The 26,733-nt window shown below is 37.6% G+C and overlaps 2 protein-coding genes across 4 annotated transcripts in view; one reads left to right on the forward strand and one right to left on the reverse strand.

Annotated features, from left to right (window-relative positions):
- The window catches only part of LOC132774800 (glycerol-3-phosphate dehydrogenase 1-like protein), a 58,157-nt gene extending 45,510 nt beyond the window's left edge, over positions 1–12,647 (reverse strand). The window contains exons 1-2 of one of the 2 annotated variants that reach the window (XM_060775280.2): positions 12,615–12,647; positions 5,427–5,483 (exon numbers count right to left, since the gene is read on the reverse strand). The gene's annotated coding sequence lies outside the window, so the exon portion shown is untranslated. Of the gene's footprint in view, positions 1–5,426; positions 5,484–12,614 lie in introns of those variants that run through there. The other variant, XM_060775243.2, reaches the window with a different exon arrangement.
- Positions 1–26,733, forward strand: part of OSBPL11 (oxysterol binding protein like 11) — a 76,354-nt gene that overhangs the window by 21,389 nt on the left and 28,232 nt on the right. For both annotated transcript variants that reach the window (XM_060775172.2, XM_060775163.2), the window contains exons 2-4: positions 20,230–20,298; positions 23,530–23,705; positions 26,267–26,346. In XM_060775172.2, coding sequence (XP_060631155.1) covers positions 20,237–20,298; positions 23,530–23,705; positions 26,267–26,346 — 318 coding nt within the window. In that variant the 5' untranslated portion in view covers positions 20,230–20,236. The remainder of the gene's footprint in view (positions 1–20,229; positions 20,299–23,529; positions 23,706–26,266; positions 26,347–26,733) is intronic.

Raw genomic sequence — 26,733 nt, forward strand, 5'->3', positions numbered from 1 at the left:
TTTGAGCTCCTCTCAAAACCAGGTGTATATTTAAGATCATAGTCAAGGCAAACTCTGTTTAACATGTTCAGGTTAGACAAGGCAGGCAGCTCTAGGTGTATGCAGAGCTCCTTCTTGTATATATATTCTTCAGATGAATGATAAAGTTCAGCCTTGAGTTAAGACACATGTAGTTATCTCACATCTGCTTTTCCACCTGCTGGATTTATGTGCCAGATTTACGAAACAGCAATTCAAGTTACCATTTTTCTATCTCCTCAGAAAAAGTTAAATACAGATTCTTGCTATTTTCCCCTCTGGCTTGTTTAGCAGTTGAACATTTCAACTTGAAATGCAAATTATAAGCAAGCATTTCACTGTTATTACTAGAACAAAAGTAGTATGAAAGCCTTTTTTATTTTACTCTGCCAAAGTACATGTTTATACCATTGAAGAGTGAAACACCTGTTCATTAGGTCACTGATTTCTGACATTTGACAGGGTACTTAAAACCAATTCTTGTGTTTAGAAAACATGTGAAATTTATGTATCATGTTATACTTCTGTAGAAGCACTCAAACAACATTATGCACAAAATTTCTAATGACGTTTTGCATGAAACAAAATGTATGTACATGGAACCATCGGAAAGAAAAAGGTGTCACTGTATTAGCCACCGAGTTTTAGAAATTATGGAGCAGTTTGGAACACAGAATTCCAGAATAAGGGATCCTTAACCTGCACATCAGGAAATGTTTCTGATGAAATCCAAGTTTAATTGTTGAGTGATAGACCCAAAACTGAATTCTTCGGTTGTGAGTGCTTAATATTAAATGGCAGAGAATGTATTTTTGAGGCACCATTTTTCAAAATAGTCCCCTTGAATGGAAGATTCCTAACTTTTAATGGTGTACACAAAAATGTGAAGTGTTTTGGGGTTTTTTTTTTTGCGTCAGGAGCGACTTGAGAAACTGCAAGTTGCTTCGGTTGTGAGAAAATTGGCTGTCTGCAAAGACGTTGTCCAGGACACACCCGGATGTTTTACCATCCTTGTGGTAGGCTTCTCTCATGTCCCCACATGAGAAGCTGGAGCTGCCGAACAGGAGCTCACCCGGTTCCCCAGATTCACACCACCAACCTATTTTTTCATTATAGAAAGATGCTTTATGTTTTGAAATCCTAGATGAAGTACTGGGCAAGGTATATGGTTGTCTCTCCACATCTGTGAGTTTGACTTTTGAGGATTTGATTCTTTGTAGTTGTGATTAATATGTTCTCTCTAGGAATCTTTTGGTCCTCCGGGGTGACACTATGTTCACAGTATGCCAGAGTTGTGCTGGAGAACCTAGAGATTCCTAGAGAGAACACTTCCCTGAGCATTGATAGGCCCTCCAGTACAATTCTGTGGTCAATGTCCAGTGGAGGTTAACCACAGAGTGTTTCTGAAAGACACAAATATTCCTAGAGAAATATTATCACAGGAAAAAAAATAGCTTTTTAGTCAGTTTTTCCACTTTCATAGAGTTCTTGCACTCCTTATCCTAGCAAATGGGAAGGAATGACTATAATCTCTCTTAAAGCCATGTCCACAGTTATGTAGATCCCTTAGTGTTAACCTACAGTTCTCTTGTAATCCCCTTTAGTGGACAGTCATTACAGTACAAACATACTGTGCTATAATGTGGTGTAGTCAGACCCTAAAATATGGATATACCATCAAGGCTTTGCAAATGCCTGTAATTGTTTGCAGCTTCCTGTGGAACTGTACTTGAATTGAAACATGAGTATATGTATACTAACCATCTACCCCTAGGAGCCCCTGGTGGCGTAATTGGTTACACCCTTGTGCTGGCAGGACTGAAGACCAACAGTCGGCAGTTCGAATCTGGGGAGAGTGCAGATGAGCTCTCTCTGTCAGCTCCAGCTCCCTATGCGGGGACATGGGAAAAGCCTTCCACAAGGATGATAAAGCATCAAAACATCCGGGCGTCCCTCGGGCAGGGTCCTTGCAAACGGCAAATTCTTTCATACCAGAAGCGACTTGCAGTTTCTCAAGTTGCTCCTGACTCCAAAAAAAAAACAACAACAACCCCAAAACAAAAAGCAGCTATATGTATTTACTCGACTTTAATGCACACCTCAATTTTCAAAACCCTGAAACCAAAAAAAGTATTTGCTGCTGAAAGTAATGTGCAGTAATTTGGCTAAAAAGGTGCACATTACAATTAAAAGTGATAAGACACCAAAGCTTCCAGAAATAGATAGGAAATCCTTGAGGTGCATTTGGCTGTAGAATGAAGGCACTTTAATTGTCCTGGTTCATTGAAGTCATCAGGGCTGTAGTTTTACCAAGTCTTGAGCCTTCTCTGCTAAAGAATGCTGATGCTGCACCAAACTACAATTCCCAGGATCCCATGGCAGTTAAATTAGAGGTGAAGTCCCTCAAAGAGCTCCTGAAACAGCTTCCCCTTTTGCTTTGACTCAGTACTAAAATTACACGTATATAATGCGCACCCCATTACACGAATCGTCTTACTGTATTATGCGAATCTAATGTACACCCCAATTTTGGCAAGATAAATTCATCAAAAAAGTTGAGCCTTAGATTCAAGTAAATATGGTATTTTGTTTCATTCCAAATTATTGCTATTTATCCCATTCTATAGGGAAGAAAACAAAAATGAATGTATAGCAATTTTATACACTTCAGTGTTTTACATTTAAATGCATTCTAATATTTAAAGCCATCTGATATATAGTACAGTGAATGCCTTTCAACTATAGACATCTGTGAAACTATGATGCTGATTTTTTAAAAATGTTTTAACTATGTTGTGCCCTGCCTTCAGTTGCAAAGAGAGGTGGGTAAGAAAGATAAATGTTGTTAATGTTAGTATTATTAGTAGCGGAAGTAATCTATCAATTATTATTAGTGTGCATAAATCACTCATAATTTCCAACATTGCATAAACTGATTTCTAGATTGGCGCAATTCAGTACTTGAAATTCATATTCAAATCTTTTGAGAGCTAGCCTGATTGAATTCAGTTGAACTTAATTATTTATAAACATGCAGAAATTACATTTTAATTACATGATATTAAAATATATGAAGACAGTATTTCTAACATCATATTCTTACCTGTTCCCTAACTACTGCATACCTGCTTCCTTTGTTAAAGTAGCAATAGGAAAATATGTATAGAGGATGTTTAAAACATGTTAGGACAGTTTGTCTGCTCATCATCACTTCAAACTCACTCATAATGTTGCACATCCTGAAATTTATGCTGCTTTTCTACAAGGTTGTGTCCCAAATGCTTCACAATGTATTAGCTGAACAGCAAAAAGCATAATAAATGAACCACAGCATTAGTTAAGTGAATTTATTAAAAAACCTGAAGACAATATATTATATTCACCTAATCTAACATCATAGAACTTTACAGGATAAAACTATACAGAAATGAAAAAGCCCACCTACAATGCTAGATCATTTCTTATTCACAAAGGCAATATAGAACTCTCTACAGCTAACAAACATACATGATTGGTGATCACAGCAGTTCCTCACAATCCCTTTCTATATGGAAGGGTGAGGACCAGGCCCGTAGCCAAGATTTCGTTTCGGGGGGGGGGGGTGAATTTTTTTTCAGGGGGGCTGAGTCTGAGTGAAAGAGGGTCTAGCCTAGCAAACCTTTTGTATCATTACCCCAATACCTTCATGCATATGGGATATATTGAGTATGGTGATCAGATCATGATATGAATAAACATAACATTTTAAATAATGCACCAGTAAGGCCTTTTCGCGAACCACCTTGAGAATTTGGGGGGGGGGGGGCTGAAGGCCCTCAAGCCTCCCCCCCCCCCCGGCTACATGCCTGGTGAGGACTGATGGTCCTTTAAAAACACTTGCATTTTAATAGTGTTCAGTTTTTCTTCATCACAAATTCCTTGTAGTACTGTCTTCAGTCCAAAATTTTAAAAACGTGATTTATTTTGATCGATTCCAACAAACCACCGTTTAAATTGATTATAGCTTATACAGACTTGGGTAAAGTGATGAGCTGTAGTTGGCATAAAATGGACACAAATGTTTTTGATCTTGTGACTATACCAGAGAAGGAGTGCATGATCTTCAATTTTATCCGTGTGACACTAAATGATGGCTACATTATCCACCACTCGGAGAAATAAATAAATAATCGGGATGTACAGGCAAACTTGTTTACACTGGAAAAAAAAGATGTTTCAGTTATGACAGAACTGACATGTGGCTCTGGTATGTTTTGGGGGGAGAAACCAATGTGGTCCCCTAAATAGCCTGACCCTGAAATAAAAGAATGGCCCATGGCACTCTGCTTTCTACACTCAGTATGCTGGAAGTAAAAAAGTTCTGATGTTGTTTGAACACTTTTACAGAAGTACAAGATGATATGTATATTTCACATGTTTTGTAATCATGAGAATTTATTTTAACTGCCCTGTCAAATTTTCAAAAGTCAGTGATGTAATCAAAAGACATTTCACTCCTCAAGGCTATAAATATGTAGTTGGACAGGGTAAAACCAAAAAGACTTCCATACTACTATTCTTCTAGCAGTAGTGGTGGAATGCTTCCCTATAATTTGCATTTTTATACTGAGACATTCTACTGCTAAACATAGCTATTGGAGAAAATTGAAAGAATATATATTTTACCTTTTCTCATATGAGTACAGATAAAATTGCAATTTTAATGGCTGTTTTGTAAATCTGGCACATAAATTCTACAGGTATGAATGACTACATTTGTTTTAACTTGAGGTTGAACAACCATTAATATCTCCATTGGGGAGAAGAATAGGTGTCAAGGGAAGAGGAGAAGAATATTGCCCTGCACGCCACTTCACTTATCCTTTAGATCATTGTTCCTTGCCTTCTTCCTGTATCTCACAAGTGTCTATTTCTTCTGTGCAAAGGGAGAGAGATACTAAGTGGGACAGAAAAACATAGCAAGTGGGAAGAAGAAGAACAATGAGCTCATACTTTACGAAACTCTGTTAGACAATAGATTAAAATTATCCCAAAACTGTGTTAGGAACAATGGGGGTGGAGTAAGGTGTTTGTTGTGGATGTCACAGTAATGTCATACATTTTATTGTAGTGCTAACCACAGTTGGTTGCTCTTTTTTTTCTAAGTATACCCTTGAAATTACAAAAGGAACATTATGCATTTGATCTGAAAAGGAATTAACTATGAACTAGAATTGGAGCGGGACACTTTAATGTTAATTTATAGATCCCTTTCTCACAATTACAGCTACGTGAATTTATGTCTCTTTATGTCTCTATGTCCTTTATGTCTCTCACAATCAGAGAAATGGTCATTCTCCTATTAAACATGGTTTTTAAGAATGGTCTTATTATTTAATTGATATATGTTGAAAACCAGCTTTACTGACCTTCAGAAAAAGATCTTTCAGTAGATAAGGTGTTTATGGCGATGGTGTAACATTGGACTGAAAAGCAAAGCATAACACTGTAAGTCATGTGTTTTAAAAGATGTCACTATTTCATTTAAAAAATTACAATATTACAAATGTGTTTAATGTTCCATTAAAATGTTATTAGATACATACTGAAAGGAATAAGTGTCAAAATCCTGTATTCAAGATATGACTATAGTTCAATGGTTAAGTAATGGCTTCGCATGCAAATGTGAAGAGTCAATCCCTGGCATACCCAGGTAGTGTTATGAAAAAGCCCTGGAGAGCAACTGTCTGTTGACAGTCTTGATACACAGTGAGCAGAATGAATCAGTGATTTTACCAGCTCTATGCAATAAGTTCTCCTGTAAAAGCATATTTTTTTATAATTTTCAAAGACACGAATGAGAATTAGTCACAATACAAAAACTTCTAATTTGCTATAATATCTTGTCCATTCAGAATCGTCGTCTTTCTGCATCTTGGCTGTTAAGTGCCAACACTGTCTCCCCTAATTTTAATTCTTTAGTTCATCAGCCATGTGGGTTTATGAAAGTTTTCAGAAGTGCTCTGAAACTGTTGCTGTGGTGAGGAGGAGATAAAATAGGCAGAGATAGACTTGAGGACCAAAAACCAGCCTATGGCACCTTCTTCATCACCAATAACTGACAAGAAGGAAGACCTGTGCTAGTTCTTCCCCCCAGAACTCCACTAACCCAAAAAGTCAGCCCTTCCACAAACCAGTTTCTTAGAACTAGTGAAAACTTGCTGCCTCTCTGCACATCACCTGTCTCTGTCTTTCTATTTTGCCCTATAATCTATTATCAGAATCCTACTCTTCTTTCTACCCCCATCACCACTACACACATTTTGTTGATACCATGCAGTTGAAAAGTTGCCTCCAGTCAATTCAGTTTCATTCTGCCATCTCTTACTTTCCCTCCCACCAGTGTGCCCCAGCCAAAGATCCAACTTCTGAAATGTGCAAAGGTGTAGCTTTGCTGCTGCTCCTTCTCCTCAAGAGTCTAGCAAGTGTAGTGGGTCTGTGCAGGAGCGACAGTGGCAGAGGAAACCAGGTTTAGGCAGAAAAACATCCTTATTTTTATTTTATTTTCAACAAATAAAAAATTGTGATAAGTTTAAAAATGGCTTAGATACAAGTATTTGCACCTAACTCTATTTCCCCCATAAATCTTGTTATTTTTAGACCGTGACTTACAATAACACAGATTTTTTTTTAAAGAAATGCAACTATCATGTTCTAGCAGAACTTACTGTACATTCTTATGTCTCAGTTAAGAGGCTCAGAGGTCTTAAAACCTAAATTCTAGGTAACTTGAGATACAGATGTTTTTCTTTTTGTCTGTCTGGATTCAATTTCCTGCTGAAACATTGGAGACCTGAGGCTTAGCAAAACTACAATCCATCATGGATTTTGATGAAGTGACAGATTTTGAAGGTTATTAGCCTATGTGCCTACTCAGGCCTGTCTTTCTTCAAATATTGACAACAAATAAAAAATAGAGAACATATTATATACAGATATTGCAAAATGGAGAAAGGTTTTTGTATCATATAAGAAGCAAGTAGAAGTTTTATCTGTTATTGATTTCTGGTATACATACCCTTGAATAACATAATAGCATTTCCTCATCTCTCTCACTCCTGTAAGATGTCCATAAAACCTCCTGCAGTTCATATAATCTTATTCTCTTCTTCCATCTCCCTCCTAGTACCAACAATATATCTCCAATCTGCCATTTAGACATGTAAAACCAAACTGAGGCATTAAAAATGCCCCCTAAGGCAAAAATATGAATGTCCTGTCATTGAATATTTTAATGCAGTTATAATTGGTAACTGGAAGATACAAGCAAGGAGTATTGTTAGTTCTTTCCCACTTAGGTCTTATTTTGTGCAGGAAATGTAGATTTATTTGTAATATTTTTAAAGATAGTTCTGTCAATATGATTGCATATACAGATGAAGCCCACTTTCCCCATATTGCAGGTTGAGATGAGACAGTGGCCAAGAGTAGCTTACAAAGCCCTGGAATGTATTCCATTGCTAATATTGAATGTAGGAAGTAGTGCTGAGGCTGGTATTGATTTTAGTAAAAAAAAAAATCACTTTGCAAAGACCCCTGAGTTACATCAAAATTCAATCTCACTCACTTCTCCCCAGAAAGTCACAACCATATGTACAACCTGAAAATAAATTGGCATAATTAATTATAACTTTAATGTTCAATGATATAGCTCTCTTTTCTCTGCTATTTCATTGTTTGTATTCAAATTGAAAATGGCTTATGGTGATTTTATCACAGGGTTTTCTGTTTGAGATTTATTCAATAGAAGTTTGCCATTATATAGTGAATAGGGAGATGTAGTACGCATTTTAATTACATATGAAGTTTTCTCTTTTTTATTTTATACATATTATAAACAGTATATCTTGGGGGCCAGAAAATAACCTCTAGTCTGGAATAGAAAACTTTTGGTGAGGAATGAATAGCCTCACACTGTAACAATATTTTGATCCAATTCATCATTTTCTGCAACAAATGGTGGATAGAAGGAGGAAAAAGAGGAGTGCAATTTATGCCAATTTTGATTTTAAATGATCTGGCACTAGAAAAGATTAAATTGTAGGGGTTGGGCAAGTAACTTGTCTGGCAAGAAAGATCATCATGCTGGCAAACCTCACAAAGAGCAGGGTTAATTTCCAAATGTTCTGTTGTATTGCTGATGTTTTACTTTGTTTATATCTAATCATTTCTCCAGAATGGACTTAAAGCAACATAAAAATTTAACAAAGGAACAGATAAAAAGCAAACATGTAAAATGTATTTGTTAGAATGTAATTAAACAAACTCTTGATTAAACTCGTGATTAAAAAATAAGAAGGCAAGAAATAACAGTATAACACCCCATTAAAACCCTTTCCTTAATCATTGTCAGTTCCTGAAAACCTGTTTGAATTCAGAGGAGCCAGTGAAGTTGTTCCTAAAAGGCTTATGTTGCCTGTAAGCAGTATGGCGGCAGCTCTTCTGGGCTGGTTGAAATTTCTAAGCACTTCTCAAAATTAGCCCCATGGGGAATAAACTGCATTACAGTAATCCAAATGGGATGCAACTGTGGTATTTGTTATTGTAGTTAGATCAAGTGTCTCCAGATTTGGATACAGCTGGTCCGCTTGCTTTAACAGTGGAGGCCATTCTGGAGACCTCAAGGCTGAGTCTAGGAGTACACTCAAACTGTGAACTCAGAATGAGTGTAACCCCATTCATGTGTGCCGAACTCTTAATCCCTAATCTACCTTGTAGTACGAGTGCCTCTGTTTTAATGGATTAAGTTTCAATTCATCAACTCTCATCCAGTCCGTTACTGACATCAGAAACTGGTTTAGAACTGAGACACCTTCCTCAGATTTAGAAGGAGAGAGAAATAGCATTGGATGCCAAAACCCTCTTGGTGGGATCGTGTATACATTTTAAGTAGCATGGGAGACAGAAACAAATTCTGAGGGATTCCACAGGCAAATGGCCAAGATATCCAACATGAACAACCATAAATCTGTGTCTCCTGGTGAGCAACTTGGAAAGATACTATTGTCACTGGTATCAAAAAGCCACTGAGATATCAGCAGACTCACCCTTTCATTCCTGTTGTAGGTCGTCCACCAAGGTGACAAGAGCTGTCTCCGTCATATAACAAAGCCTGAAGCCAGATTGAAATGGAAACTTGGCTCTCTGCCATGGCAAATATCCATTCAGAGAATGTGACTTTCAAATTAATTTGATCAGTGTGGTTGCATGCCTCCTAACATCTTCATTTGAATTTAAAATTATGTATGCATCAATACATTTTATGGCATCAACCAATATTTTAAACAACTAAAAGTATAAGCACTGAATTACTTTATGAGTTTACAACTAGGTCTTTGTATACTCTCATTTATTCTTTTTTATTCTGTAGGAGTAAAATTTATTCAGAACTTGATGATCAGTGACAAAGAGAGAGATGCATAGAATCATAACATTCTGATTGTGGTAGTTATACATTCTGAGGGCTGATTGTAACTTCTGTTGGAAAAAAGGCACCTGTGTTTACCTGGGACAAATTCAAAAGTGTATCCAGTTTGTATATTAGAGAATAGATATACTGTATTTTCTGGCGTATAAGACTACTTTTAAACCCAGGAACATCTTCTCAAAAGTTGGGGGTCATCTTATACGCTGGGTGTTATCTTATAGGGCGGATGCTGAAACCTTCAAGCCGGACTGGAGAATCTGCGGGTGCCGCATATGGTGGGGGAGCTCAAAAATGGCCACAGGCGCATCCCTGCCATATGAGGCAACTGTATGAAAGCAGCAAGGGTGGCACTGTACAAGTAGAAGAATATCCACTCACCAGGATTTGTGGAAAGAAGTGACTTAACGGAATCTTGATGATGATGTGAGGGGGCGCCTCATTGGGAAGGTGTAAGTGAAGGGCGGAGCAAGCTGCAGGCATCTGGGACGCCCGTGGTATGGTGCTGGGCTCAGAAAAACATGCCTCTTTCACCCGTCTGGCCTGCCCTTATTTATTCATTTTATTTATTTCAAACATTTATATCCTGTCCTTCTCAACCCCCGAGGGGGGACTCCAGGCGGCTTACAACTGGCAGCCATTAGATGCCAACAGCAACAAACAATAACAGTATGATATCCTATTATCGTGCTACCTCCTCTGCCTCTCAGGTCTTGCTCCTGAGGATTGCAGTGAAGCGGCACAGGCACGCATGTGCGAGATCTGAGAGGCAGAGAAGGAGGTACAGTAATAGGAAAACTACCATATTGAAATCAAATCTGATGTTTTTAAATTTTTTATTTGGTGTGTGTTGGAAGAGGGGTAGTCTTATATGGCGAGTATATCCCAAATTATATTTAAACTGGAAAATTTGGGGTGGTCTTATACACCGGAAAATATGATATATGATGCGATATTTTCAAAATGAGATAATATGTTACAATCAACATTCCTTGATCGCTCATATGGCGTTGTGCTTGTCTATAAAACTGCTGTCCTCCCAACCCTGTTATATGCCTGTGAAACATGGACTGTCTACAGAGGTCACACTCAACTCCTGGAATGATTCCATCAGCATTGCTTCTGAAAAACCCTATAAATCTCTTAGGAAGACAGGCAGACAAATGTCAGCATGCTGGAAGAAGCAAAGACCACCAGCATTGAAGTGATGATTCTCCGCCATTAACTTCCATGGACTAGCCACGTTGTCTGATTGCTCGATCACCATCTTCCAAAGCAGTTACTATACTCCCAACTCAAGAATGGAAAATGGAATGTTGGTGGACAGGAAAAGAGATTTAAAGATGGGCTTAAAGCTAACCTTAAAAACTGTGACATAGACACTGAGAACTGGAAAGCCTTGGTGACTGAGCACTCTAAATGCAGGTCAGCTGTAACCAGCAGTGCTGCGGAATTTGAAGAGGCTTGAATGGAGGGTGAAAGGGAGAAACGTGCCAAGAGGAAGGTGCATCAAGCCAATCCTCACCAGGACTGCCTTCCACCTGGAAACCAATGTCCTCACTGCAGGAGAACATGCAGATCCAGAATAAGGCTCCACAGTCAACTGTGAACCCACCGCCAAGACACAACACTTGCAGGGCCATCATATTTGGATAACGAGGAATCACCTAAGTACAGACACATTTGGTCTTCTCCCAGGCTGTAGAACCCCTTTCCCTGGGAAAACTCTGTGAACCCTGTCTCTTTTTCTTCAAATACCTTTTTATTTTGACACTGTCCCACACCTATTATAGCTTAAATGATTTTAAAGAGTTTTATGTTGGTGTTCTTTTTATTAGTTTTATATAATTGGCCTAAATTGTTTCTACTATTTTTTAGCTGCATTCTATTTTAATCTATGTTGTAGGCCATCTTGGATCTTATTTTGGGAGAAAAACAATAGTACAGACAGTCCTCAAGTTATGAACAAGATACTGTTTTTTGGAGGTTTTTGTTTGTTTTTTTGCTGTTTGTGCCCCTGTTAAAAAGGATTAGTGAGAAAACTTAAGTGGACACACCTTTCCCCCATGATAACTCTTTCAGGGGTGAATTTCCCTTCTGGGGGGTAGATTTTTTTTCTCACTTCCTGTTGTCTCACCCCCATTCTTAACTATGAGTTGTTTGGATGTTTCTAACTCGGGGACTGTCTGCATATAAATAAAATAAAATAATGGACAGCTTGGAGTTAATTTGGTACCAGGGAGGATTTTTGAACTATATTTATATAAGAGACTTTTGGTAAAATGAGATGCATGTGTTAGCCAATTACAAACCCTGTAGTTCTTAGGGATACAAATCAAATTGGGGTACTAGTTACCTCAGCATCACTGGGGCTTTGTTCCCTGTTGGCTTTACAATACTTTGACTTTTGCTAGTTTTTAGCCCCCTATTTTCTCACCAAAGGGAATTGTACAGTGCACTTCAATTCTGTAGGCACTAATAATTGTTCTAATGGAGATTTACTCTGGAGGCTTTGCCAAAACTCCCATTAAAGTGAGAGCCCTTGATGTTCTGCTGAGTCAAATGGTTTGTATAATTTGTTGTTGGCTAGTTTTCTGCTTTAAAAAACCCACAGTCATCTCATTCCTCCTGAATTATTCTGTTTTGATACTTATTTGCTCACGTACAATCTTGTGTCCTGATTTTGATTTAGAGCGAATCCTCTTGGATATTGTTTCTGAAAATCATTTGATCTTTCTTTTACTGCTTTCCAGATTTCCTGCTGTAGAGACTTTGTGATGTAAACAATTAGGAGTGTTAAAATGTTTAACTTTATTTAATCTGGGGCTGGAGTGGTTAAGGGCGTGGAGCCTCTGGCACATGAAGTTGGTCTGCTGACCAACTAGTGATCTCTTTACCCAGTGTTCTTTGACCCTTACAAATCTATTAAGTCAGCTTGTCATTTAGAGTTGAGTGGATTAGAAACTATAAAAATGAGGCTTGTGAACCTAGAACCTAGAACACATTCTGGCATTCAGTCAAAATGTTTCTTAAGATTATTAGTTTATGAATCTGACAAAGTGAACTCTGGCAGACAAACCTATGTTTATAAGTTTTGAAAGTTCTTTGTTCTTTCTGGTTTAAGAATCCTTACCTAAAGATTCTGTGCTGAGGCAGGCATGGTTGCTTACCTACCCTCTGCTCTTTCTTGTTCCCAGCTCTTCTAAAAGATGTTTCTACCGAATCTCTCAAAACAGCTCATAGTTGGGTGATGGGATGGATTGTGACATCAAGCATAAACTGCCAATCAACAGGATACTCCCTCCCACCTTTTGGCTAGGTTTCCATCCTGTTGAGCTATTGGTTGAAATGCTTTAGCACTCCTATTTTAAGACAGCAGTTTCTGAAAATCTTTTAAAAGATTATAAATAGTTCTAATCTGGATCTTAAGTGCATAAGGAGAAGAAACTAGCATTCATTTCAATAGGCTGTAGGCCAGCATGGCAACTAATATGTTGAATTCCTCTTTTTCACTTTCCAACATGCTTCTTACGTTGTTTTTGATGCAAAGTCTCCTAAGTTATTTTTTTATTAATCTCTTTTATTATTTCCTTTTTTTATGTCCATGAGAGCTAACATATTACATATCCACCTTGAATTCTGTTTTGGAAGAAGTGAGGTATAAATCTAGTAAATAAATGAGCAAATTTAGACCAACCACAATCTTGACAGAAAAAGTCCCTTTCTACTGTTAGAAACTAATGAACACATCTTATGGGGCGAGAATCGACCGCATATGCTGATCTAGCCTTGGTCACTCATGGAGCCTGCCAGTTCCCATTAGATGATGTTGTGCTGGCTCAGTGGGTGAAGGAGGACGGAAGCAGCATGCCTCCGCCACAGCAACACAGGAGGCTTTCTGTGTTACCTGCATCTATGGGGGGGAAGCCGTGCACTCATGCTTCCCCCATGTGATTGCCCTCCCAGTGGGCAATGTGAGGCATAGGGGTGCCAGATTTCCCACACCTCGCAGTGAAGCAGAGCATTGCTGCCTCCTGCTGCCGGCCATCTGATGGAGTCATCAGATTGCATCTTGAGGCTGTATTTAAACAACTATGAATCTAAGTTCTTGTGGGGTTTTTCAGGCTATATGGCCATGTTCTAGAGGCATTTCTCCTGACGTTTCGCCTGCATCTATGGCAAGCATCCTCAGAGGATGCTTGCCATAGATGAATCTGTTGACTTGATTACAAAAGAACAGTCTGTAATGTGCATGTTATACATTATTATATAAATAATGCACACCTATGTATAAGATTCCCCTGTGACTTTTCAGATACTGATGAATGACTCTCTTAAGAGGGATCTTTTGGGTCTTGAGAATCTGAACTGGCAGACGAGATCTGTTACACTAGCATGAATTAGCAAAACAGGGTTGTTGAAGCTGCCCAGCACTGGGAAATCAGCATTGTTTAGCATACTTACCCACTGACCTCAAGCATCTGTTTCTGAAATGAGTAATCTCAGAAGTCCTCTCCTTCAGTAAACATTTCAGAAGCAACTCTGTGAACCTGTTAAGATGAAACACTCATACTAGCAAAAACTATGCATGTATTCTTGAATGTACTTCAGATAGCAAAACCTTGCATTTAGTAGTGTCTTGTGAGACAGTGTATTAGCTTTTATCTACTCTATGATTGATTTCAGGCACTGATTTAGTACTTTGTCTCACCTGAATGTCATGAAAAGGAGAATAATACAGTTGGTGATGTTGAAAAGGAGAAAGCTAGATGTAATCAGCATACTGATGATACCTTCTGTGTGATGGAAAGACTTCTTTCGGTGACTTCATGTGGATTTAAACATTGGTAGAAAATAGAATCTGAAAGGATACCACCACTCAAATATAATAGATCATTATCCCTCAAGCACCACCTTTTGGAACTAATCCTCCGGGTAAAAGCAGAATCCTGATTCCGTATTTTTGCTAGAGTTGCAACAACAGTACTGAAAGGTGCCAATGGCTTCAGAAGGATTAACAGGGTTTCATTTGTCCTTCTACTCCTTGTACAGGTTATCCATGTGTCCAAGATGTTCTCTGTTCCAAAATGAAGTTTTGAAGCCAGATTCTAATTGATTAAGATAAACTGTACCTGTATTGTGGAGCTAGAAAGTTAGTTGGGATCTAAGGCAATCTTCCCTGACCTGATGCCTTCCAAATATATTGGACTAGAATACTCTTCAGACCCAAGCAATGCAAGAAATCAATTGTGTAGCTTGGATTGATAGTCCAACATATCTGAAGAAAGCTTTCCACCTTTTCAGTTTAAAATGTGTCTAATTTTGCATCTGAGAAGAAAACTAACATTAACTTTTATGTACCTTGGTGTTTTAGTTCTGTTTTGCTGTAATGTTTCTTCCAAGAGTCTTGCAGAGTTAGTTCACAGAGTGACGTGATTGCTATTTACTAAGCAGGACACATCAGCAAGATAAGTAATTCATTTTGTTGCAAAGCTGCAAATTGTGAGTTGTTTATTTGTTCCAGACTTTCCCAGTGCAGGGAAAGCATGATACTTCTTTATCTAATTGCTGTTTTGTGCGTTTTAGTTTTGACAAAGGCTAGGAAGCAGAATTGAGGAATATGGGCTGCCCTATATGTATAGTTTTATTTCTTAACCATAGGTTCTGGGTCTTTATATTTCCTAATGGTGCTTCACAGTTGTTTCTGAAATGAGTTGTTCTGATATTGCATTTCCTGCCTGTGATATAAATAAGTTGTCCTGTTTTTAGAACAGAGCTGTTTTGTAAGGTCCACTGCATCCGATCAATGGGCTTCAAAATGTGAATCGTGGACAGTTGCCAAGGAAGACATGACAGTCTGTGCCTTTCTGAGGACAAGGCCACACCCTCATTTCTCCTAGTTGTGTGTGTAAAGTTGTAGAGTTGTGCCATGTCCCTTGTGCCGATCTTTCCCTATCCCCAGATCTGCGCAGTATCAATACGGCCATCTTCCCCCAACCTGTTACTTGTGAACAGTTTGGCTTTCTAGAAAGCGAGGACTTGTCAATTTACACAGACACATTAAAGCTCAGACCATGTCTTGCTCATTTATATATAACTTCCCCCCCCCCCTTCCCCATGTAAGAAGTAAACCAGCTATATTACATTTGGAGGATTTCCAGCTATAGCGATTTCTCTTGAGCTGATTTTTTTGAAAACTTCTGCTTTAGACCTGCTCAGTGCTCCATGTCTTCCTGCTGTTTTAAGTTGTACTCTCTTTGTAATGTTAGGAAAGAATGGACACAATAGGAATATGAAAATGCAGCAACAATGAAAGAGCCCTCTATCTCTATGTTCAGCTTACCTTACCAAATGTAGTCTTGAGAACACACACTTAGAGAAATAATGTGAAGATTCAGTCATGTATTAGCAGAGCAGTCTTGCTGTAAAACCATAGACATCTTAAGAAATCCAGTATTCTCTGCCTGAGAATGGTGCCTGTGTCTTCAAAAGGGGGAGGGGGAGGGGGTAATTTTACTGCTGCTAATGGAGTTTAAATTTTACAGTTCTTTCTTTCTTTCTTTCTTTCAATTCTCACATGGCCAAAAAAGAAAGAAAAGGGAATATCAATCTCTGCCTTCATTGAGATCCCTCCAGATCAACTGAAATATAACAGAGACACGATCTGATGCAAAATGCAGACCTATGACTCTTGCACCATCATTTTCCTCTTTTTTCTTACTACTACTACTACCACTACTAAGAAAGGAAGCAATAATAATAATAATACAATAATAATAACAATAATAATAATACAATAATAATAGTAATAGTAATATAAAAACTTTATTTGTATTCCACCCTATCTCCCCAAGGGGACTCAGGGTGGATTCCAACACACAGTGGCACACATTTAGTGCCTAGATAAAACAAGCAAACACCAACATAAAATTGCAGAAAAACCCCACATATGAAAATAACATTAAAATCTAACATCTAATAGAAGATTAACACCAGTAAATTAAACCTAATATCAATAAATTAAACTATAAACATTACTATATGTTTTTTAAAACATTTTTTGCCCGATGAAGAAGCCAGTGGAGCTTTGAAAGCTTGCATTACGTGCTTTCTACATTTTGGTTGGCCAATGAAGACATCATTCCTTTGTGTATTTTGTATTTTATTTTGTTACCAAGAATTTAATGGTCGATATCGCCCGCTTCCTTCCTACCCTCCCTCCTATTCCTTTTATGTCTCTTTTTCAAGATCGTAACATTGTAGGCTTAATGCTTACATGACATTTCAGTTAGACCCCTCTTTCTGTGATTGCTGAATTTAAACGGTTAACTGTAGCTTCTTTAGATAGGTGATCTTTAGCTCAGAAGCTTCAGCAATTTCCACATAGTAATAATCTTGATATAGTTTCAGCTGACTTAACATACATACACACCTGCAGTTTCATTTGCATCATTTACATTTACATAGATTAGTCTTTTTATTAGTGCCAGAGAAACAAATTTGCCTGCAATCTAAAGTATGCAAGAGCAGGGACAAGGAAGGAACTAAGTATTGTTTTTAACTTGGAGGAGTAAGTGGACAAGAATCATTGTTATACAAAACCACAACCTGTCACTTATGATCAATAAAAGATAGAATCATTGAATTATAGAATCATAGAGTTGGAAGAAACCACAAGGGCCATCTAGTCCAACCCCTGCCGCGCAGGAAAACTTACTTGTAACATTAAAACATATTAGAGAAGTTTATAGTGTTTAAAATAATAAATCTCAGTGAGAACTCAAAGCAGTGATGGGTAATGAATCGCTGAAATAATTTCTGGAAACTGTTTTGGGGGAGCTAAATAATAATTGAACCAGAGCCATCTGCCCAAGCTTTCCATCAACTGGTATGTGATTAAATAATCCCAATAGTAAACTAAGCAGTTGAACAATTTCCTCAAACTTGTATCCATATAAGATTTAACAACCTGCATATAAGCCTGTTTTGCTGATTATTCAACCTCTTTATATGGATGACCTTAAGTGGAGTTTTAGCACCCGCTGCTTATAGAGCTGTCATGAAGCTGCCATTACACTAGTGTTAACACGTATCACTCAAGTACGATTTTATCCAGAAAATGAGTATGTTTGGGAGACACTGAGAAATGATCAGTCTATATTGTACAGTACTGAATATGTCAAGGAATGTGCCAATTCAGACATTCTTGTAGAAACTAGAAAAACAGCCTGTTTGTTTGTTTGTGAATGTGACTAGGTACTAGTTATGTGGCATCTAATACAGAAAAAATGTTAATGGATGTGTGCACTGCTAGGGGACTTGTTTGGTCTCACAGTTGAGCTGATCAGTGTTTCTGGTTCTTTATGCCTTTTCAATTATTCATATAACCATATATGCAGCTCTCTGAGACAGCACTTTGATGTTATCTTCCAAATGAAAAAATAGGTCATTATATTTAGTAAAACGCTTCAGCTGAGCATTGTATCTGGGACAGGCTTCTCTGCACATGAAACAGGGAAATCTCTATCAGTACTGACTTGTGTGGTTAAGATGATGCCTAGTTATACTAGAAAAGCTGGATACCTTTAGGAACATGGGGCATATTAGCTTTTCAATTGGTCTTCAAAATGATTTCAAATAATTTGCTCCTGGTGTTCAACTCTGTATAGCTAGATCTTCAAGTGGTTGTGGAATTTTATTATTTTGCTGGAGCAGTTTCCCACTGCAGTTTGAAATCCTTGGGTGGCGTATCTCCTAGTTTATATAGGAATGGGATTAACGTTTTGGAACCAATTTTTCTGGTCTCATGACGAAATCTAATTAATAACATATCCCTTAGTTCAGACTTCCTTTGGGGTGCTTGTCTTTTGTGAACTATTACAGACCAGATATAACCCTTTTCAGTAATGGCTTTATTTCTTGGAGAAATTCTTGTACAAGTCCAGATTTTAGCTTTGTCTTACAGAAAAAATGTATATATATGCACAGGCAGACTCAGGACTCATTCATCTCTATATATGCTGCCTTGAATCGCCTTCGGGCTGAAAAGGGCAGGATAAAAGTGTAATAAATAAATAAATAAATAAAAATAGAAGTTCACCTGAAATTCTGTAGTTATTTCTTTTGCAATTTTTTTTGTGATGTTATTTTTTATGTACCGTATATCCTCTAAATGTTGAAATCCGCCCAGATCTTATTATGAAGAGTAGGGTTTAATGGCCTTTGTATCATGGGGTAGAAGATTACTGTGTGTGTCTTACCTTTTTCAGGTTTCACATCTGCTTTATGTGTACATTGTATCATCTAGTTCTCTGGTAGCTACTGTCATTCATTATATCAATTCTTGAGGAACTTTTTCAATAAAGGTAGTAGATAGTAGCTTGATATCAGAATACTTTGACTTATGGGAAGTGCGGTAAAATTCATTTGCAAGTAGTACAATTGAAGGTGGTTGATAAAGATTTATCATGTATGAGGTAGATCTGAAATGCAATTGGAATTCTTCAAGTACACAATCTTTTACTGTTTTCTGAAAACTGCGTGTTGTCCAGATGTGGGTCCAATTGCTGATCGTTTTCCTTCCAAAAATCAATATGTTTGCATATGTTTAGCTCCCAGGGAATAATGCATGTAAGTGTGGGACTAGCACAGTGCACACAAGCAAGTCAAAATGCTTTGAGAAACCTACCTGTGAATGAATCCCCTTGAAATGAGTAGGGGTTACATTTGAGTAAGCGTACACATGCTGCATTTAACATGTTGATAGCACCAGTCAAAGTAAGATAATGGAGTGAAGAGTAGAAAACTGTGGGTATATTTTCATAATCTTATAATCAATAGTTGAATTTGAATGATTATGGCTCAGCTATATAAGTCAAGTGACTACAAATTCCCTTTGCATCATTAACAATGAAACCAAGAAGTCTCTAACCATGGTTTCCAGTTTGATTCCAGATTAAGAACAAGCTATCACACTAAACCACAGTATGGACTTATTTTTTAATATTTAGACTTGTTCTGGATTCAGTAGCTATGATTCCTTGGTTTATTAGTGACTCTTTAATGTATTAGTGTTTTGGCTTGATGGTCTGATAAATTATTGTCTTAAGCCAGTTAGAGATATGTCATTTTCTTTTAGGTTGTTGTGAGTAAATTGCATATTTATTTACAGTGTTACACATAGTTAATATTGTATGTGTGTGTGTTTAGAACATTTTAAAAAAATCAAATTTCCTAATTGGCAGCATCTAGTGATTGATTTCCCTTAACTCCTTTCTAAACCTTAGGAACCATTTGATAGTATAAAGTTGTCTAAGAGCCCAAAATTAATCCTGTGGGGAAACAGGAAACCCTGAGTGTGTTAAGTAATTTAATCATAATATGGAAGTTTTATAAATGTGTCAAGAGGTGCCCAGTAATTTTATTGTAGACTGAAAGTGGCTTTTGTGCCGGTGATGCTGGAAACGGCTCCCCTTAATATGCAGCCTGGTAGGTGTATTTAAGGCATCTCTATTCTGAATCAACGCTGCACAAACAGAGAGAGGAGGAGAGAGAAAGAGAGCACACACTTGCAGCGATCTCTGTTTAAGAGGCATTTCACACCCTTTGCTGACTTATAAAGCTGGTTTCTAAAGTTACTGAAAGATCATTTGGGCTGCAAATATGAAACTGCAGAGTATCTACGTGAGGTGTTTTAATTGTCATTATTTGTCTTTATCTAATGGGCTGTGTTCTTACTTTTGTCATAGTGATCACATGGAAAATATTTCTGGATACCTAATGAAATACACAAATCTAGTCACAGGATGGCAATATAGGTAAGTCTGATTACTTAAAATTTTGGTGCTTCATGATCAGATTGATAAAACGATGTTGCTTTAATCGTGAGGCAGATGACTTGTATTAAAATGCTGCGTAGCTTATAGGGTTGAATGGCTGTTGTTCAGTTTAAAGAAGGCAATCAGAATACCAATAAGATAAAAGCATGATGAACCACTAACCTCTTCTTTTAGCTAAAAGGTCTAAATTTCCTCACTTGTTAATTTCTGAATTAACCTGCAGATTTTGTATGTTTTACTTTTCAAGGGATAAAACAGGAAATAGAGCTATGAAACAGATTTTGATCTGAGCATCTTAAAAGCAAAATATAGATATGAGGCATGTTTTGATTTCAAATTGAGTATTTTACATAAGATAGGAAACTATTGAAGATTGCAGCTAGTATTCTGAGGTACTTGTATTTGTTAGTGGATACCTATACTTGGCTGCTCAAAAACAAGACTCATTGTTTTCAGTGTAGTTTCCTCCCTGCTCCCATGTACGTATGTTTGGATTCACACCCTCAGTGAAGGATTATTGCAATTTCCATTTGAAACTGTATATTTGTGAGGTTTAAGAGGCATGTGATGTTTAATTTTAATGTGTTTAAAGATGCTTGGAGAATGCCCAATATTGCCACTGATTGCTTGCGTATTCAGTCTTTTCTTTTCCTCAAATGAACAATATTATCCAGGGTTGTTGTAGATTTTTCGGGCTATATGGCCATGTTCTAGAGGCATTCTCTCCTGACGTTTCGCCTGCATCTATGGCAAGCATCCTCAGAGGTAGTGAGGTCTGTTGGAACTAGGAAAAAGGGTTTATATATCTGTGGAATGACCAGGGTGGGACAAAGGACTCTTGTCTGCTGGATGCAGGCGAAACGTCAGGAGATAATGCCTCTAGAGCATGGCCATATAGCCCGTAAAAACGTACAACAACCCAGTGATTCCGGCCATGAAAGCCTTCGACAATACAATGTTATCCAGGTTTTTCAGAGCCTTGGGGATGTTTTCCCTCTCGTTCTGTTATAGCCTACGAGAAATATGCACTTTAACAGAAATCTTTCTGTTTTGTCTCACATTGTCTCACATTAGTTTCACCTCCCCTTTATTTGTCAGTATAGCAGTGAGTTGTATTTGCTGAGCCATGATTCGAACCTCCAACCTTTTGGTCAGCAAGTTCAGCAGCTTAGCAGTTTAACCCGCTTTGTCACTGGGGGGGGGGCATATACTCTTAGGTTTTAGTTATTCACTGAATTCTTATTATATGAATTGACCTGATCTCAAATTAGAGCTTGAAATTTAAATGTGCTCCCAACTAGCCTGTTTTGAGCTATTGAAGTTTCACAAGTAATTTTATTATTTTGAAGGGAGCAACTAAAATAAGCCTGCACAAAAATAATGCATATTTTCTATTCAGTAAAGACATGCTTCTAGAGTCATAGCTGCCCCAATTTTAGTAGCATGACAATTTGTACTGCTAGTATAATAGTTAAGTCTCTTTTTTTACAAAAGAAAGGAGAGATATTTCCTTACCACTGATAATATTTGATCGTGTGTGAACTTCCTTCAGACCATAGCCTTGAGTTCATTTTATAATCCTTCCATTTGCCTAATCCTGAAATCTAGAATTTAGACCTAATCTTTTAAAAACCATTGTAGGCTATACATGTAAATGTGAATTTCAGGAAAACATCAGTTCTGGAGTAGAGATCCTGCATTGGTGTTATTTCCCTAGTTTAAATTATCCTACCCTGAACTACTATGAAACCTGTAGGAGAAAATGCCAGTACAGATCTGATCATAGATCAAATGCGCTATGTTATTTGCGCCCTCATTGAAATAAAAATTCAAATTATCTTAAATTATTCTGCAACATTGTCAACAACACATTTAAACAGTCAGCTGCTCAAGTTAGTAGTGGGAGCAGAACAGCACTTTGGAAAGTTGCTAAGTTCTTCATGCCTTACCAAAGTCTTTGAGTGTTCTTTTATGAAAAAAACTTGACCTTATGTCGGAAAAAGAGCCCTCTCTAGCATTTCTAGATTTTGGGCTATTGTGAACTATGTGAGGTGCCTCTTTGAATCTGTGGAGTTCCATTCCAAGCAGAGAAAAGGACCCCAAAGGACAAAGTGCCCCAAGCTCATATAGAGTTCCTTTAGGGTATAAAGACTTTCTTGAGTACCTTTCTTGAGTACTTGTGGATGATAAAACCATCCGTACCTCAACTTGTCCACATAATGGGATGGAGATATAGGCACTGCTTTACTTGAAAGAATGAGAGAAAGAACAAAGGATATGATTCATTGATCTGGCAGGAAGGACCTCAGGCTCTGTATGGTGAGTTCGTTGACTTGTCTCCATGGCAGGCACAGCCTGTTCTTGGCTCTACAGAATATTTGACCAGCCAGTTGGCAGGTATTGTAGTGCTAATTGAACCTCATAAACCTAAGATCAGCTGAGAATTTCAACTACAGTAGACTTGTTGAAAGATCATAAACTTACATAGGAGTTAGTTTGTTAAGTCGCCTGTGGGCTGAGAAAGGTGGTATACAAATGTAGTAAGTAAGTAAGTAAATAAATAAATAAATAAATAAATAAATAAAGATCCTATCAATTTGGTTTAAGCCATATATTGATAATGGGCCAATTAACATTGCCACAAATCAGTTCCCTGTCTTCCAGATATTTTTTGCAATTTGTTCAACCTGTTTGTCTAATATTAATGGCATAACACAATCTCACAGTTTGTTTACCAGTTATAGCTGGAATGCTATGCTAAATACTGAGGAGAGCTAGAAGGCCGTTGAAGCTTTTAAATCAAAAGAACCCAGAATCCTCAAAAACTAGTGATCTCACCTGCAAAGATTGGGAGGCAGCTTTTGCTTGTTCTCCTTGCGTATCTGTATTCTCAGGTATAACCAACCATCCGAGAGGTGGGGAGACCTACTTATCTAGTGAGTCTGTAACCCTTTGATAAACAGTTTCAGAGAGCAAAGAACAGAACAATTTGTAATATTTAGGCGGCATTCATAATTTATGGAAAGTGATGCCATTTGTCATGTTTTGTTTCCTGACCAACCTATGTGCTGTTAATTTTGTCTGCATTTGTACTACTTTTGTTGACAAGAGCAGATTTTGAATCCAAGCATTATTATTTAGGAATAAAATTTGGATTTTCATTTTAATGTCTACAAAACCTTTTTTCCTGCACTTTCTTAAAAATTGCAGGTATTTTGTCTTAAACAATGAAGCTGGCCTTCTGGAGTATTTTGTAAACGAACAGTCCAGAAATCAAAAGCCTAGAGGGACCTTACAGCTGGCAGGAGCAGTCATCTCCCCTAGTGATGAAGATTCACATACCTTCACAGTGAACGCTGCTAGTGGGGAACAATATAAACTAAGAGGTAAGAATCTCCTTTTTGCCATGAACTTTATTGGGTGACCTTGACCAAGTGACACCCTCTCAGCCTGAGAGGAGGGCGGTGGCAAACCTCTTCTGAAGAAATCATGCCAAGAAAACCCTGTGGTAGGGTTGGCTTAGGGGTGCCATGGGTCAGAAACTACGTACTTGAAGGCACACAGCAACAAAAGAATTTTGTAATTCTGGGTTGCACTGTTCTATTTCACCACCAGGGAGCAATCTTTCCTCTTCCCTGGTAAGCTGTGTGTATGCTTGTATCGCTGTCTTCTTTCTCTTTGTTGCTTTGTTTGAACATGTTTGAACAATTGATTTAAAAATTGGAGTTATGGGTTTTTTTTTGCAAAAAGCAATAAATCTAGAGAATTGAAATAACTACACTTTCAAGATCATAGTAATTGTAGTTTGATAAACATACTTATTTTTAAAATTGCAAAAATTTAGGCATCACACATTTTTTGAAGAGTGATGCCTTTTGTCACAATTCCTCAATCTATCAATATGCTTGAAAGCTTGGGAGCGCTGTATCAAAAACATTGCAGAAAAATATGGACATTGGGAGAAGATGTTCTGTCCCATCTTATTGGGTTGCCTAACTCAAGCACTTGGATAAATTGCACACTTCACAAAACAGCAGGGGAGCTTTCTGTGGAAATCTACAAAGCCTTTCAGATTGCCTTCACAGAAAAACTGCTGTGCTTTCCTCATTTAAAAAAATGCCTTTAATGCATCTTTCTAGTTCTTACCTTTGTAAGTGCTCATAGTAATTTATTTGAGAACCAGCATTGAGACTGGAAAATTATTTAAGTAGATTTATATATGGAATAGCATGTTCCACTTATAAATAGCATGTTCTGTTTCATAAACATTAGACATGCAAGATATGGAATTTCTTAGATTTGTTAAAGTTTGAACATGAGGTTAAGAGTCCGTCTCTGGTTTTTCCTCTTAAGACTATTATTTTGTTGTTTCCAAATGTCTCATTCTCTGAGTCAGTTGCAGAGCACCTTTCTAAATATTTACTGGCATGTGCTCAGCAGAATTGGTTCTTCATGACTTAATCAAAACTACCTTCATATTTTGCATATTTTCGTGTTGCCGTGGATGTGCTGCCATGATATGCCAATATGTAGCCAAGCCTCTTCTCAGTAGATCAGTTTTTCATTTCTTGCCTTTGTACAAAGACAAGACACAAATGAGATGCAGCTTCAGTGTGGGAGGAAAGCTGTTAGAATCCAAAAATGAACTGAGATAATCATCTGAAAGGTGCCTGAACTAGCTTGCTCACTTTCAAACATGCACTTGAAGTACGAGAAATTGGTTAGGCCTTGCACTGTTGTTGACAGATACTGTATACCAGTTCTTTCTTTCATCATGTGAAAGTTGGTATTCTATTGAAGAGAAGTATCCTCCCTGGTATTTACGATTAAGCAAATACCTACTTGGCCTCCTATTATTATTCCCAACTAGAGCAGACCTGTTGAATGAATGAGATTTACATATGTGTGTGGCTCATCATTCAGCATTTGATTTGATGGGCTCACTCTAGTGGAGACTACCAATGGGATTCAAGCCATCAAGGCCAAATCCAAGATTTTGTTCTGCCAGTGTCAATGTTGCAGAAGCAAAGTTTTATTTAAAATGCTGCTGCTAGTGGATTTTTTTGGGCTATTTTAAACAACTTTCTCCTCTCCTCTTAACATCTTTTTCTGTTACTGTTCCAGTGCAATCTCACCTACTATTCTAGATGGTTCCCGAATCCTCTGGAATAGTCTTTTGGAGACACAGAACTGCAAATGGGAAGGAATAAATTCGAATTACTTCTTTGTTGTATAAGTGGAAAACTCAGAAGTCACTTGCAGATAGAAGAAATGTTTCTGTTTGTACGAGGGAAATGTTGAATCCAGGCTTTGTACCAAATCTTGTTTTTTTAGCATCAGATATACATCTCTTAGTATTAAAGATCACTCTGGAGCATAACTTCACAAAGACATACTCAATTCCTGAAGGCACTTGAGCAAAGTTTTCCTATTCTGCACAGAAATCTTGCAACGTCTTTGTCTTTCTCTTTTATGGTGCAAATGTGAGCAGAATGGAAGTGGATCAGAACTTGTGCTGTTACAGATCTTTTCCAGATGCATGGAGATGTTTCAATGTTTTCCAACATGATCCTTTAAGAATAGATACAAAAATCTATATGTACAAACACACATAATAAAAATCATTCTTAAAATCTATATACATAGGAAAAATATAAAGGAATCGTGTTTTGAGGGGGGAAATTTCAACATTGCCTTGGTTTTGTCTTTTAGTACTATGCATACCATGGTCTGCAATGTACTGCAGAACCATTATAGTGAATTATGACACACACAGAAACAAGATGCAGTCATTCAAATAGAGGGAGAGGGTGTCTTGGGTTATACCCATCTATATTGTTCATACTAGAAGTGGAGATCCTAAACAGAACTTCACTTGAAATAAAAACTATTGCTTTTCTGTATGACCTGTCTCTTACCTTCTCTCTCTTTTTCCCTCCCTACTCAGCTACTGATGCCAAAGAACGGCAGCACTGGGTCAGCAGACTTCAGATATGCACACAGCATCATACTGAAGCAATTGGAAAGGTACTCATGGTGTGAACTGTGAAATTATCATTGTTTAATTGTTCATAATGTACTTGTACTTTAAAAGGTACATTTAAAAAGGTACACATATAACAATTCTGTGTGATTTCCCTGATTGTGGTATGGTTCAATAAAATCTAAATCATTGGCTAGGTTTTGACATGAACACCTTAAAGGTATCCAGAAACTGAGATTCTGGCCTGACAAATAATTAGTATCTTATCCTTATAAGCCGTAGGTGCATGTACATGAAGACACTTCATTTCATGCGGTCCAAAAACCAAACCAGGAAAGGTTTTGTTTTTTTTAACAGACGGAGAAACTTTGATTGTCAGATTTGGAAGAACACAACAAATTACAATACTGTTTGAAGATGTTTTAATACCT

Source organism: Anolis sagrei, chromosome 1 (assembly GCF_037176765.1).
Source record: "Anolis sagrei isolate rAnoSag1 chromosome 1, rAnoSag1.mat, whole genome shotgun sequence".
NCBI lineage: Eukaryota > Metazoa > Chordata > Lepidosauria > Squamata > Dactyloidae > Anolis > Anolis sagrei.